Source organism: Streptopelia decaocto, assembly GCF_964273445.1.
Source record: "Streptopelia decaocto genome assembly, chromosome: 1".
In the NCBI taxonomy this organism is placed as follows: Eukaryota; Metazoa; Chordata; class Aves; order Columbiformes; family Columbidae; genus Streptopelia; species Streptopelia decaocto.
The window spans coordinates 67,712,433-67,728,560 of record NC_138663.1 but is presented as its reverse complement, the minus strand read 5'-3'; the positions used below and the strand labels follow the sequence as shown (position 1 = coordinate 67,728,560).

General features: G+C 36.2%; 1 protein-coding gene across 4 annotated transcripts in view; it reads right to left on the bottom strand.

Moving 5' to 3' along the window:
- DNM1L (dynamin 1 like) overlaps nt 1–16,128 on the bottom strand; it is a 35,550-nt gene that overhangs the window by 10,367 nt on the left and 9,055 nt on the right. For 2 of the 4 annotated variants that reach the window (XM_082073666.1, XM_082073668.1), the window contains exons 2-13: nt 14,929–15,076; nt 9,282–9,320; nt 8,050–8,096; nt 6,785–6,856; nt 6,127–6,213; nt 5,165–5,327; nt 3,200–3,320; nt 2,452–2,583; nt 1,959–2,165; nt 1,640–1,760; nt 244–399; nt 43–132 (exon numbers count right to left, since the gene is read on the bottom strand). In XM_082073666.1, coding sequence (XP_081929792.1) covers nt 43–132; nt 244–399; nt 1,640–1,760; nt 1,959–2,165; nt 2,452–2,583; nt 3,200–3,320; nt 5,165–5,327; nt 6,127–6,213; nt 6,785–6,856; nt 8,050–8,096; nt 9,282–9,320; nt 14,929–15,076 — 1,383 coding nt within the window. The remainder of the gene's footprint in view (nt 1–42; nt 133–243; nt 400–1,639; nt 1,761–1,958; nt 2,166–2,451; nt 2,584–3,199; nt 3,321–5,164; nt 5,328–6,126; nt 6,214–6,784; nt 6,857–8,049; nt 8,097–9,281; nt 9,321–14,928; nt 15,077–16,128) is intronic. The other 2 variants (XM_082073667.1, XM_082073669.1) reach the window with 1 other exon arrangement.

Below are 16,128 nucleotides of genomic sequence, written 5' to 3'. Positions count from 1 at the left end.
CACACACTTTTTCCAACAAAATTATAGTAGATGGGAAATTACCATTTCATTTGTGACAGGAAGTCTTCTACGCAGAAGACAAGTTACTACTTCAACTATGGCATCATGCAATTTAGGAAATCTCAATAACTCCTAAAAACAAAACAAAAAATTACTGATGAGACTTCCAGAATCTTTTAGGGAAGTGAAGGACAAAAAAAAGCCCAATAGTTACAACTATAACTCTGAAACATGCTTTCTTACCTGTGTACTGTAATTACTACAATGCTGGATAATCCTCTGCATTTCTTCATGAACCAGCTCCACACAGCGCAAGCTGGGCTCTTCTAAACGTTTGATTTGCCTTTTTACCAGCAATTCAAATGAAACTTCAGGAACAAACAAGGCAGGACGGGGACCCTAGTACAAAAGGAGGGGAAAAGCTGCTGAACTGTGTATTAAAACAATAAGCATTTTTGAGAAGTAGCATCTGACGAAGCCCAGAATAAATCAGGTCACAGTGCTCCCACCCAAAAGAACACTCAGAATAGGTCTTGGGGGTAAAATAAGTTACAAGAATATTTAAATATAAAATCTATAAAACAAAGTTATTACTTGTAAGACAAACTCTGTGATAAATAACAATTAACCAGTATCTTTATAGAATCTTGATGATTTAACCTACTAATGTCACTCTATGCTTACAACTATGAACAATTTTTTCGCATTTTTTGATCCAAGTTTAAATTAAATCTATTATAAGGCAAAGCCATTATCTTCCTAACTTTCGAGAGAAAAGTTACCACCATTTCTTTGACAGTCCTGGCTGTAGAGGTCTTACTGCAAAGTAGATGGGTTTGCTGTTCAGTATAATCATAACACAGTGGCAATGATTTATAGTGTTTGAGATAATTTCATTTATGACCATACAGACCAATGCTTAGCTATACATAACACATTTTTTTACGCTAAATATCTTTTTTTTTAATTAAATGACCTGGAGAGCACTTACTGACTGTGCAGAAACCTGAGTGTCTGTACACACCCAACAGAACACAGTACAAAAGCAGACTGATGTGTTTGACATCCAAAGTCAAGCTCCAAGGAGTGAACATTCTACATACTGCAAAATTTAAAAGTGAACTTACTCTGTTAATTCTTAGCAATACCAGCTCCCATATTGACAAGAAACCAAGTCTGTCATGTAAACACTGAACCACTGAAGAGCTGCGTCCCTCAGATAGAATTGAAATATCTGAAAGTGGCCCAGCCCATACATTTCAGTCTGAGTCTTCATAACTAAAGTTAAGTGTTTAATGTGAAATAAATGCAGAGGCAATCTTCCATCACCATTTCTGTAATACCTAATAGCTTCAGCATAGGGTTGCCAAAGCTGGGCCTGAGCTTTAGTTCAGCCTGTAAATAACAGTAATGAGATGTAAGCATTTACCTTAAACTCATTCAATTTAAGATAACGGTTGCAAATTTGGATATTGTTATTTTTCCACTTAAACTACCAAAAGCAGGATTCAGCCTCTTCATATTAATTCATTCAGATGAGATCATTAATCCATGGCACTCAATGAGCAAAAATTATTGACACTTTATCTTTAAATCAAATATATAGCAACTATACTTAGAAATAGTGGAGAACACTCACAGTAGCATTTCTAATGGCAGTCAGAATGTCAATTGTGTTAAGGCCACCCAGTGGGTCAACAGATTCTAAAGTTCTTCCAAAGGTCTCATGAAAAATGTAACAGATTCTGGCTCCACCGCATCTGAAAGAATAAAATAACAACTGAAGTAGCAAACAAGAAAAAAGCTCTCATTGTAAATATTTCTTAAAGTTGCTTGGATTCAAACATTTCTGAGTATGTTACACTCCAGTGTAGTACTATGGCCAGTGAAAGCCAGCAAGAGCCACTGGGTCGATCTAACTGCTCAGTCAATATTCTAGAAAAACATTTGGTACTTACAGTTCGGAAGTCTCTATGTATTTTGCTGTTCCTTCAATCGTGTTACAATATTCTGTGGCAAATTTGGTTATAAGCTGCAATAAAGTAGCACTTTTATCCTCAACAGGTTCCCCATAGCTGTTCAGGAGAGATTGGTACTGAGCAGCTAAAACATTGATTCTGGTTTTCAGTTCTGGCAAGCAATCCCTGATATGATGCATCAGTAGTCTAAAAACAGAAAACAGTCCCTCATTAGAAGGGAGGAAAAGTTTCAGCTTTATCATATCCATCAAAACAGACAGACAGTAATCAGCAAAGTAAAACATTTACTCTGGAAAATTACAGTAAATGCAGAAACTGAAGTTGGAACCAGAGTCTTCCTTAATGTATCACTGTACAGTGCCAATAGAGAAAGGAAGGATAAAAGTAATGTTTACACATATTTCTAACACACAAATGTATATCTTAAAGTATCTTTAAAACCATACATTTTATTTTACATAATATGTGATACCTGTTCAGTGTTCTAGCAAGATACTTGGTTCCGTTTCGATTGGCTAGGGAAGGATACTTCTTTTGAAGAAAACCATACTCATCACGAATGGAATCAGCTACACTCTTCTTATTATTAATATCCAACTGACTCCTGAAGTTAAAAAGCAGAGTTACACACTATTAAAAAGATGCAAAGTAAAAACAATTTACACTCCTCCTTCTCTAGATAGGACATCTGACTGGTTTTTGCTTTACACACATAACTCATCTTGCTTACACAATAAAGGGTTTTACTTGTACCATGCAACATAGTCAACAAATCAGTGTGGGCAGCAGAGGTACACAGACTAAGCAACACTTTTATCAAAACTACATGAGATTTGACCTACCTAATGCAAAAAAATTGAGCGAACAGTACTATAGCCATATGCAGTTATCACTAATATATGCAAGATCTGTACTGGATCAGTACTAATGGGAGCAGCTTGACCAGGAGCATCCCTCAGGCTAAAAAACAACAGTGGGAAGAAGTGACACTACAGCTCTTTTAAATAATTGTTCTTACTCCTTTCTAAATTAGCAGTTGGTTGAGTGGAAGAACAGACAGGCTTTTGAAAAGTGAGCAACAATCTTCTTGCTTGCTTATTCAAAAGTTTATTTCAACATCAAGTAACCTTATTCTTAAAACCATATTCATAGTTTAAAAAGACAAAAGCATTACTTCATATTAACACAGTTTTAAAAATAGCTTCAATGTGCTCACAGACCTGTTCACTACTCCAATGATGCCAAGTTTGACTGGAATCACTCTTCCCATAAGCACATCCATAGCATCAGTGCCAGCATCCATGAGATCCAGCTTTGTGATAACAGCAAGGGTTCTCCGACCTACCAAAAGGAAAACACACATGGATGTTTTGTCTTGATCAGGGTAGCTAAAACTCATCCTTCACATCCTCAGACAGTGCATGAAGTATAATGCTGCAAACCAGCAAAGACGAGCACAAGACCATGTGGTATCAGTCCATCTAGAGCCCCTTATTAACAGGATTATAAGAAAGCATTTGGCAGGTAGTGCTCCCCACAAAGATTTGGTTAAAAAAAAAGGTTTAGGCACCATGCACTTTGAAGTTATAGTCATTACTGATTACAACAAAGATTTTTACACACTACACAAGGTTGAAGGCCTTACTAAGCACTTATGGAGAAGACTAAGGCAGGCAATTCACAAGTGTGAGTGGACTGAACATATTTCTAGCATATATGTAGGACCAGATATAATGGTAAACTGTTTAGAACTGTATTTGAAATACCACTGCCCATTGGAGAAGCTGCTAAAAGAGGCAACGGACTCACTCCGAGTATAGTGGATCAAATACACAGCTGAAAGCCCCAAAGGACTGAACAGCTTGAAATCCATCCACTGAAGAAGCTTTAGGGGATTTAACTTCGTTAACTAAACATATTTGTATTGAATATGTGACTCAATGTTTTCTGAATTAAAATTAAGCTTATCAGATGCTGTGGAGGAAAAAGTAACCTGAATTCATTAAGTAGGTAAATATTGCACATCTAAACAGGTAGGCTAACACACACAGGATTTGTCTGGGACCACAGTATCTCCTGGGCTCTTGGGTCTGAAAAATACACAGCAATAACTTTTCTTTAAAATGTAACAACACTTTTTGAGCCTAAAAATAAGTATTTCAAGTTCTCATTACATACCATTATTCCTACAGAACCAGCAGCATGAGCTGCCTTTCCAGACCTTTAAGCTTTAGAATTTTGAGAAGTGATCCAAAAGTCACAGCTGATCATTTTTACAGAGGTACATTAAAAGGAAAGGGTCTGCTGCCTTGAACCAGGACAATTTGACTGAGAAGACTGCCAGAAGGGGCTCTCCCTCAAGGTTACATGGCTGTAGAACCATAAAGGCTTAGGCAGACAGGGCAAAGTAGAATACAGAGTTTGAAAACAATCAAGAAATGTTATACTTTATGAGAAAAAAAAAAATTGAGGGTACAGCATACCAACACACTTTAGCCTAATTTCAGTATACCTGTTTGCCAAGTATACTCTTCCATATTCTTTCAAATCACACAGTATCATTTATTAGTCAATAGCACTTCCCACAAACAAGCAGCAGGCACCCAGTAGTTTCAGATCGGTTTCAAAGTCAGTACGTAAATATAAAATTAAAATAATCTTTTAAAATATAATTCAAATCAGTTTTGTCACATAAATGCAGGCCACCAAAATGGATACTGACAGTAAATATTAATTTTATTCTTACTAAAAACCACTAAGTTAACAGCCAGTCAGTCAATTACTAGTTGTAGGATGGCATATTTTCACTAGTAAAAGAAACTACATTGGACAATAAAGCATGAACTCATCCTAACAGACCACTGTAAACTACTAAAATTCTCAAAACCGCCAACATTCTGTAATGCTGTTTTGCTGCTCAGGAAGCACAAGTGGCTCCTATGACTACTAAAATAGTTCTTTGGCCTGTTTGTAAGTCAGAAATCTATTGGATATGAATTCATCACAGCATTCTCTGAGTTGCAGAGACTGCAGCAGGAAGTCTTAAGCAAATATAATAATTGTATTTTCTAGGAAATGCAATGACTTTTTTTTTTTACTTTTTGCTCAAACAACTTTAGTTTTATCTTAGGATTTAATTTTAAAAAGAAGCTGGACGACAGGATCTAGTCTTTCCTGCTGCTTACCATCTGGATCCACCTCCCGTGCAATTTTAAGCGCTTCTGAAGTGGCCATATCTGTGTTAGCAGCTGTGACTGCCAAAATAATTGAATTTGGGTTGCTGATGAATTGAAGGATTAGCTCTCTTATTTGAAGTTCAATGTCCTTAGGCTGATCACCAACAGGCACCTAGAGAAAAAACAACAAAAAACTGTTCGAAATTGTGTAACCATGCTTGTATGAGACCACTCATTGAAAGTTCACACCCTATACCACAGTATAAGATAAAAGTTTTCCAGCCCTCTACTTTCCCCTTCACAAACAAACAGGAAAGGAAAGGAAAGGAAGATCTTGAAAGATACAAAAATAAAAAACACTCTTATAGAAATAAGAATCAACTATTTGATACTGCTGTCAAGATGACTTAGTATCCAAAAACCACCTGCACAACTGGCAGAATGGGGTATGTATGTGTGCCCAGGCAGGGAAATAAGTCATCTTGTCATCTTTGTGCCACAGAAAATGATTTGGTATGAATCCTGAACAAACAGGACCTGAACATTTCTTCTAGTGTATCCTCTTTTTAAATAACTTCTTACACAAAATATGCAGAGTAACTTCCAGAGAAACAATGTGGAAAACATTTTCAAATTTGTCAACTGCCCATCTCTCTGTAGGTACAACTTTGAAACTCCGTGTGCTCTTTTCTACTCAGAAGAACCTGCAGCCTGCATGCTTCAGATCCCTCAGTCGTATATACACAGAGGAAGAACTTAAGCAAATCTACCTCTTACAACAGCAAAGAGCACCAGAAACCCAAATCTTACACCAGAAGATGGTGACATCTCAAATTTATATAACCAACTACCTAACCGGAGGAAAGCTGTTTATCTAAAAATACAGAATAATGCCAAAGAATTAACATACACACCTTGTTTCAAAATACACTGTTCACAGTGAGTCAGGAGAGATACATTCTGCATCTTACCTTTGTCATTCCAGGTAAATCCACAAGAGTCAGATTTACGACATTAGATGAAAAGATCTTAAGGTGAATAGGTTCAGGACTGATCCCCTAGAAATATATTAATAATAAAAATTAATCACTGTACTGGATTATTTAAGTGTACCCTTTAGAAAGCCAGAAACTGTATTTTCACATAAGAAAAACTCTTCTTCCATCATACACCTTGTAACTATGTGGTGAGGACAAAAAGCCAGCCACATCTGCCAACAAATCCTTTGGCTTTGGAAGCAGCCCTGTTCTCCTCCTCAATATAATCCATAAAAGCTTTTCTACTTCAGTGATTACAGAGATATGTAAGAATAGAACACTCAATTTTATAGTTACACATAAAGCCATGTATGTGGAAAAAATGGAAGCAAGTTTAACCTGAAGGTTATTTTCTGCACCATTATTACAGAAACTTTGAAGTAAAGTAACAGTAATTCTCCGCAGTGTCTTTTAGCTGAAATCATTTATCTCATGAACACTGTGAAAAAATCCCAAGATAGCAAGCAGCATTACTGTGTTCTTCATTAGAATAGTTCAATGCTTTTCACTTCTAGCTGCCAAAAGTGTTCAAGAGAGGTTTAAGCAACAAGAGAATCTATAGTAAGACAAAGATGGACAGTGCAACAGTTACCTTATTATTTCCTGAAATCCTTTCTGTTTCATTTTCTATCTCCTGACGAATCTCATCAAAATCTGTATAGATCTGAAGTACGGAAGAAAAAAAATGTTTAAAAATCAAAGAGAGCATCCACTTACCTAATTGCAAAACAATGCTTTCTTCTCCAAGAGAAGGTTAGCCCTTAAGCTAGTGCCACAATCATCAGTGCTAAAAATTACAGAAGTTGGAATCCTGGTATTTAATCTGTTGATTAATACCGTGAGATTACAGTTATTAGCACTTACTACCCCATCGATGTCAGACAAGGCGTAGAACAGCGTTTACCTAAAGTGAATTTCAAACACTTAATTCTATTTTCTGAAAAAAAATACCAATCCTTTGAAGTTAATAAACATGTAGCCTGAACCTCTTCTCATTTTGAAGAGGATGAGCAAGGACAGAGTTTCATTTCAAAATTTTTCCACTATTGTCTGAACTATCCTCCAATCGAAAATAAGCTAGTACAGACCTAACCTTGCCCAGGTTCCTGCTGCCTTCCTCTCTACATTACATTCCATTTCTAGCACTGCCTAGAAGGTGAAAAAATCAGTTTAAAGTGACAAACACTGTTCAAGGCCAGCCTGGACAGGGCTTTGAGCAACCAGATGTAGTGGAAGGTATCCCTGCCTATGGCAGGGGGGTTGGCACTAGACGACCTTTCATGCCCCTTCTAACTCAAACCATTCTATGAGTCTATGAAAGAATTCATCCACCAACAAAAAGCTGACTTTCTTCAAGCAAGGAATTAAGTTTTGACTCTCTTACTGAAGTTCTAGTTCATCTCAGTTTCTGCTTCTCCCCCCATGATGTGCATTAGGCTCTTCCTTCCTTTTCATAGCTTTCTAATAAATGTCTGAAGTAGCAAGTTCTTCACCGGCCTGAAACAACTTGTGATTATATACTTCCTTGTTTTTGCAATACCCATTCTAATTTCCCAATGTTCAAAAAAGAAAAATCAACAAAATAACACAAAAAAGATCAAGACAAATAACTTGGCAGAATCAATGACCCACACAGCAGTCAGCCATTGATAAACTTTCTGTCTTGAGTTTAAAAGAATGTTTTCAGAAGTTTGGTACTCATAAAAAACAAACTAGAAAATCCTCAATACTCTGGCATATAGTACAGGAGGTAGAATAATCTCCTTTTTGGGAAAGTCAACAGAAGAGATATAGAATTAAGTATAGATACGATAGCATATTTATGATGCTGCTACTCCATTATCTGAGTAAACATACCTTATTTTTCGTGTGAAGAAATTTACCCCACTCTTCAGCATCTATCTCTGAAAACAAATAATTGATACATGAGGAAAAGGAAGCAGATGTTTCAATGATGTTTTTCTGAGAGCATGTTTGTTGAAAGCTACGTGGGTTTCTTTTTTCAAGCAGCAAGAGAAAAATTAGTCTGCTTTCCACAGTTAGATGTTAAATAGCTCAGTACAAATATGCTGATAATTCTGCTTATTTAAACACTGCATCTCATTACTCTTTTTAAGCTGTCTCTCTTACACAAGGTCCACCTTCCTAATTGTGACAAAGCCAATCAGCTATCCTACCATTTCTCAGAAATGGTCTAGTCCACTAAATATTGGCTTGCAACAGAAAACAAAAGAATTATTAGCAATAGCTTTTAAAAAAACTAAGAAAAAATTACCAGCTTTTAGCATCTTTTCTTTTACCATGCAAGTGAGATCAAATTACCGCTGAAAGAAAAAGTTAGAAAAACCTGTAGAACCCAAACCAAGCAAACTGAAAATACATAAGAATTCTGCATAACAATGACATCTTAGGAGAAAATGTCTCTTCCCAAATCTGTCAAGGACCAAACATCTTAACTCCTGTCAGTCACCACTGACATCCGGATTTACTTGGGGACTATTCAAGCACAGTCCCAGAAAAACAGCAAAAGAGGTTTTATCAACTCCTGCTTGGTTGCGCAGGGAGCAGTTTGAGTCATACTGTGAGATACTGACACTTCCACAATGGGGTTTTCCAGGTATTAGTGATAACTTCAATTTTTTTGTTGGTGGTGGTTATTTCCACTCTGCTCCTTGATACAGCAATCTGCTCTAGAAGATTGCCTACAAGAAATCTGGCCATTTGGTAAACACACTGCTTACCTACAATGAAGTCATCTTTCAAAACATTTTTTCCACTCCAGTTGAATTTCAAGACACTGATCAATAGAGATTTTTTTAGAGGATTTGGGAATTAAAAGTGCAGGAAATTCTATGAAGCAGCAATGGCACAGAAGAAAAGCAAAAATCATCTCATTCTAATGCAACAAGGTCAGAAAACTAAAAATCAACCAGATCACAAGAACTCAGCAAAATAATCTATCACCACAGTAGCCAAAGTGCAAAAATAAAAGTGTAATCAACAACAAAGTGGCATGAAATGTATGTGGTTTAGTGTATGTAAGCATGCACTTTATGCATAGGGAGTAAAAGCAAGTGGATAACGGCAACCTTTAGAAAGGTGTCTTGGATTTTTCCATGTAGCAGGGTCTGCAGTTAAAGAGAAACAGCATTGAATGATGTTTAAAATTTTTAATCATATTTAATAAAGCATTTTATTAATTTTCAGTACCAGGCTGTATTACAAAGATCACAAATGCATGCAGACAGATGTGCACGCTGTTCTACTACTGATGAGAACATGTAACATATTAACAATATGCACAGAAATAAGATCTTAACTAACACTGACAAATGATTCATAATAATCAGATATTCTATATGACAAAGTTTACTTGATGATGACATTATTATTGCTGTTCATCTAATGCCAACAGCTCACAATATTTTTATCTGAGCACAGAAAACAGCACCATTAGGTTCTGTAAAGCTGAACTTCTTTGGTGAAATATGTTTCTCATCATTTATTCATGGCAAGAATGTGGGAGTACAGAAACGTTTTTAATGTCACTGGAAGTAATATTACTGTATGGGAAAAAAAAATCTGAATTTTTGCATCAATCTTTCTACTGCTCAATTAAAAAAACAATTATGGCAGTTCTGAGACAGATTTTAGAAGAGACAACATTAGCTATCACACTTCTCAACTTTTTAATTTTCCGAAAACATTTATGAAAATCCCATTACAAAATAAAAAAACACTTTTTATTGAAGAGTTGATGAGTTTACGACTCTGTATTTGTCTTGCATGTGATGCCAGTGGAGCACCACAGAAGCGCAAGAACCAAACCAAACTGGTGAAGACATTTTTGGCACATGCCTGTTTGGCACAAAATACAAGTAGCACAGCAACTGTCAGTTCATCGGTTCGGAAAGCCTAGTAGATCTGGGGAGTTATTTCCATGTCTTGCTCAGATGGGTAAGTTAAAGGTTTATCATCAATAGAAATACGCTGATTTACACAGACTGGATCCATTAAGAAAATAAAATTAAAAAACAAACTACTTTTATCAGTACTGTTCTGCAGGCACATGAGCTATGAAGAAACCATTGTTAGGAGGAAGCTTTTGCTTGTCTTGGTTGGTAAACAGGTAAAATTACATACCAGTCTCCAAAATAAGTGCAAAATGAAAGGGCTTATTAATTGCAGGTTATTAAACAGGCTTAGTCTATTTCCAGTTCAGAGAAAATAAAGCAAAATGCACATACAAGAAACAACTATGGTTATGTTCAAGACTGTATTGATCATCCTCGCTTAAAAATTGCATCTAAGAAACTGAAGACAGGCATAAAGCCAGGAAGAAAAAGATACAGCAAGAAATGCCACCACTACATTTGAATTATATGGATCAAGCACTCTCCTGTAATGTCCCTCCTAGGGAGATGACGTTCACCTAGGACACACTCTTTTAGTCTTAAATTACTGGTTTTGTGGTGGCACACGAATTTGCAGCTGGGTATCAGGCTTAGTTATTGGTATAAATAAATGTTTTGGTTTATTATAATCTATTAACATTTAAAAATACATATAAAAATATGCATTCTAGTCAGAGGCAATTTAACTAGTTAACATCTGCAGATCAAAGGAGACTGAACATTTTTGAAGTTCTAACAAGCCATAAGTTTTCTTTCCTATATACAACACAAAATTGAAGCCACGATAAATGACTTAGGCTTAACCTCAGCCTTGATGCAACCAAAAAAAAAAAAAAAAGAAGAGAAGAAAAAAAAGTTAAAGAATAAATGCAGTTTCCTAAGGTGTACAGAAAAACTCCACTGGTCCAAGTATAAGCTTTTAGAATTTTAATTTTATACAGTGGGGAAACTCTTGCCCCATTCTTCTGAGGAAGTCTGTCCTGATATCCATTTAATATTTGAGAAAAACTTCCCAACAGTTTAAAGTAAATGCAAGGGAGTTTGTAGGAAAGGAGGAAGGACTTGCATTACTCCAAATGCAAGGATGCTTGAGGCAAGGAAAAATACCTTAATTAGTCCACATTCAACAACTTGATGTTCTGGTTTATATGTAGAACATTTTATCACTAGTTTCACTGGTAAATCTGTCTTCCCTGGTTATGTCGCTTCCTGGAAGCTTTTTGGGCAAAACTTTTAAGGTGAATTAATCACCCAATTACACACAAGATTGAATGCTAGATACAACTGTGCAGAAATGATACTTTGGTCATTATAAAATTAAGTATTACAGATTATATGAACTTACTAAAACAGCAGCTATTAAGAACAAACAGATCTTACCTTTCAAAACAAAAATCTCCTGAATAAAACAACAACCTCTTTGTTTTTCTAGCTTTTCATATCTTGGAGTGAGACTGGAAAACTTTAATTAATATACTGGAAAAACTAGACATGATTATAGCATCTTTCTCAGGACTGTCCTCACCAAATTGTTACCTGTTACCTCCTGTACTGCAATGTTCCTCTCAGAAGCTCAAACACAGTACAATGCTACCTGACTTCAGTTATTCATGTATCTCTTCTCCCTCCCTAAAGCAGTAGAAATGTTCTTCACACACAATAAGAGCATCAAGAAGCTGCTCAGAGTCATAAAAGTCTCATGACCACAGAGGATTTCTTGCAGCATGGCAATGAGAACTTCCCAAACACTAAAAAGGACAAAAATCAGAAAAGCATGAATAATCTTAGCTATTTGCCTAGCTTTTCAGTTCCTTTATCTTCAGAAGTCTTGGACCCAGCAGACTTCCATCTGAACTCTCTTATTCCCCCCCATAACCTCATCCTTTCCTCTATCTCTAAATAAAAATGAAAATCAACTTGTGAAAAAAACACGTGCACATCTTCCAAACCCTTCTGTATGTTGTACTATATTTTCCATCCTTGACAGTAACTAACAGTAAGCTCTTTTGAGTGAAAGCTCTTTCTCTGGCGCTTCGACAAAGCTAAATACAATGAATAAGACCACAGTTCGAGAGCTAGAGGTAAGAGATTCGCATTTGAAGTAGAGAGCTAAAAGCTGACAAAACAGTGTTGATTTAGCAAGCAACAGATCTTTATTAATTATTCCTGTGTAATATATCAATTTATCTGTTCAGAATGTTAACAATGTTCAGCTTCCTACCTTGGACAAAAAAAGAACCTATCAACATTTGCTAATTGACCATTCATACATTCCATTCTTTTTTCCATTTCCTAACAAAAGGATAAGCTACTAGAATAGGTCCTAGCTACAAATCCAATTTAATAATTCATGAGACCAGGCCCAGCTCTCCCATAAACACTGCTTCTCTTGCAATTTGATAAGAGAACATCACATGCGTGGTATCACCACAAACACACCCTATGTGCTGAATCACTAGAGGCTAACCATAAACAGCAAAAGCATAATTAGACAAAACCACACACATCCCTGTAGAATATATGTATCAGTCTGAAATATGTTATAAAAACACGGCGCTTCGTATTTAAACTGAAAATTCAGCTCTCTGCTGTTTTACTACTATCTTCATTTATTGCCACGACCACCATACAAGGGTATCACATAGCTCATCAGTGACTGTGGAACAGCAGAGATACCTTAGGTGTTAGGATGGATAAAGGTGAGAAATCACAAAACAAAGAGGCAGTTGCATAAAAGTATCTGTGCACAGAGTCCATTAGCAGCACATTCAGAAAGCAGCATGCTGAGACTGATACTCTCTTGTCTAATATTCAATTTGTAAAGAAGAAACCCCTCATCTGGAGAAAATCCTTTTCTGCAAGACTATGGATAAATTTCCTTCTGGGAAATCCCAAACACATGTTCAACCCTACCTTAACATCCACCTCATAACAAAAATATGACCTGTAGCAGTATAGTGACTTATTACAATGTCAGACAGCACAGCCAGGATAAGAGGTTGCCATATTTTTTCTTTCCAAGCTACCTAATCCCATCTTCTCTGATGCAGCATCACAGTCTGTACATATGCTAAACCAGGTCAGTGACAAAATCATTTAGATCACAACTTGCCTGAATTCTGGAGGGAGAAGAGAGACTCTTCAAATACAACTCTAAGTCATAAAGGTTTGTCTGTTCTTATCAAACAAGCCCATGTCTCTCTCAAAAGAACACCAAGAAAAGATTATAACATACATTTTACATATTGATTTTTTTTCCCCCAAAGATCTAACTGGGCCTCATAAATATTAATTTAGCCCAACATTATGAAATTTAGCCCATTGTGAAATATTATCATTACCCCACTTAAAATTTAAAATCTGAATCTCCAGATCAAATGCAACCTACAACAGAAAGGTTCTGCTTTGACTCAGGATAATTACAAAATCTTTTATACCTGTGCAGTTGCAGAGCAGAACAAAATCATATTTTATCCTATGACTCAAAATCATAGCATTCCGAAAAGTACTCAAAACTATACACTGCACAACGCAAGTAACATAAAACCACATTTAAAGAGATCAAACATGCCATTTCTAAAAGGCTGCCCAGAGACTCTCTGAACTCTCTACCCCTGGAGGTTTCAAGACCCAACTGGATGAAGCCCTGAGCAACCTGGTCTTTAGTTCAGAGTTGGCCATTTTTTTGAGGAGGAGGTTGAACTAGAAACCACCATTTCCAACCTGAATGGTCCTACAATCTCTCACAATCCAGCACACCGTGGATTGCATGCTGAAAGCTCTTAATTGTTATGAACCTGAATTGAGTTATCTGCTTGCAGCAATAATGAGAATTGGAGCTTAAGCCTTTTAAACTGCACGTTACTAGTAACTGTTCTTCAGAAACCAAAGGCTATAAATATTACAAATGTCGTAAAGAACTTCTGATACCTTGACTTAGTATTGCTATAAATAAATTCTAAAAACAATGAACACAATGAGAATTAATAGTTATAGCCCCAAGTTTATCACATAATCAAAAGCCTGTGTACTTTTTACTGTCTACATCAAAAAGCTAAGATTTATCTTACGATCAGAGGGTGGATATGCTCTCCTGCTGCTCTTTCATAAGATCAAGAGCACTAGTTAGTAAAGAATGAGCATTTAAACTCCCAAGGGACAACTGAGATTATTTTCTGCATCTGCTGAAGGATCACGTAGAAACGCTACAGAAAACACAAGCTCCAAACCAGACAGCTTCAGAATATCTAAAGTGTTGTTCATGATGCTTTTGGAATCTCTCAGTGCAGCCCAGTAAGGTAGCACCTATAAGCTACAGAACGTGCTCATTAAATTTTGTTTGTACCTCCTAGAAGTTTGTCTTCACTTCCTCTTCTTCCACTCTATCCAGAACTATCTATTTCCTAACCTCCTAAAAAGTCACGTACTCATCCTCCCAAGGTAAAACCTTACTCATAGAGCAAAAGAGAAGGGGAAGAAAAACAAACACACACAAAAACACATGTTCTCTACACTCTAGACAATCATAACTGTAACTGAAATGCTGTCTTTGGCCTGCTCTTCTCAAAAGTGTTTCTTTCCTAAGAAGAAACAGGAGAGCTTAAAACATTGAAGATATTTTGAATATCCAAAAGATTTTGACTTTGTGACATTTGCTAAATGGACAAAACAGATGTGACAACAGCTGCATTTTCTTCCAAGTAAATTTTAAAAAGCACACTCTAGCTTTAAGGTTACAACAACTGATTTTTCAGTCAAATGAACAATAAAGATTAAAAGGCTTTTTCCTACTAGGCAAAACACACTCTTGGATCACACTTACCATTTTCATCTCCAGCTGTTTTCCGACCATCCTCTGGGGAAACATGCACCAGCTGCAGAATAAGGGGTCTCCGGGTGACAACTCCAGTACCTCGTGGGAGCAGATCCCTCCCCACAAGACTTTCCAACACAGAACTCTTTCCACTGCTCTGAAAATTAGAATACAGCTACATTATTTTCTTAAACATCAAAATGCTGTAAATATTTTAGTTTTAGCTTGCTTTCATCACTCATGCAAACAGTGCTCTATTCTGCCCTCTGCTATACAGTGCCTGAAGGAGCATCTGATAAGACTCAGTGCTTTTAACACAGCAGTATTATACTGCATAGGCACTAAAGGACACAAGTCTGCTATAAACCAGTAATAGTCTGAACCTGCCTGATGTACTTAAAAGCCATGGAACACTTGAAAGCCATGTAGATAGATGTATTTTCTATCTTAAGGCTAAATTAAACACGATAGGTTTCAGAAAAATTAATATCCTATTTAATATTTTCTAATATTAATATTCTTAATAGTAATCTCCCCAGAAACAGTTTTGGAAAGAAAAAAAAAATTCTTTCTTTATAATGCTCAGAAGGAAATTCTATGTCTTCTACTGTGTCATTTTCTAATGTCTTGCAGTAACACTTCAACCTGCAGACTAAGGAATTTAACCTGCTGTTAGTATTCACATGTAATCATGTGAATACTAACAGGAGCATTGTACAAAAAGATATTAACTATGTAAACTTGAGTACATTTAGCTATTACAGTCTAATATTCTTTTCAGTTTGTTTTCTTTTGGTATAACATATCAGCTTCCTAAGTGCAGACATTGTTTTATACTCTAAAGGCTGTGAAATTACAAATTTGCTTTGAGAACCTACATTTAAAATGTTTTGCTGTAGCACTTGCGTATAAAATGCAGAATTGGTCTACGTGGTCCAATAAGCAGCTGTGAACACATGGGTTTTCAGAGTGATTCAAGACTACTATCATGTTAAAACTAACAATAAACAATAGACACAGATATGTCAGCATAATATTTTGAAAGACTGATCTATAAGATTTTGTCTTTTTAATAGAACTATATTAAACTCTTTCAGTTTTCTGCATCTGGAAAGTCAACATGGGCACGGTATGGGCATGGGCCACTCTGACAATCATTGCTGTCAGCTAGGAAATGTTTCTATATTAATGCTACTACCAAATAGTCCT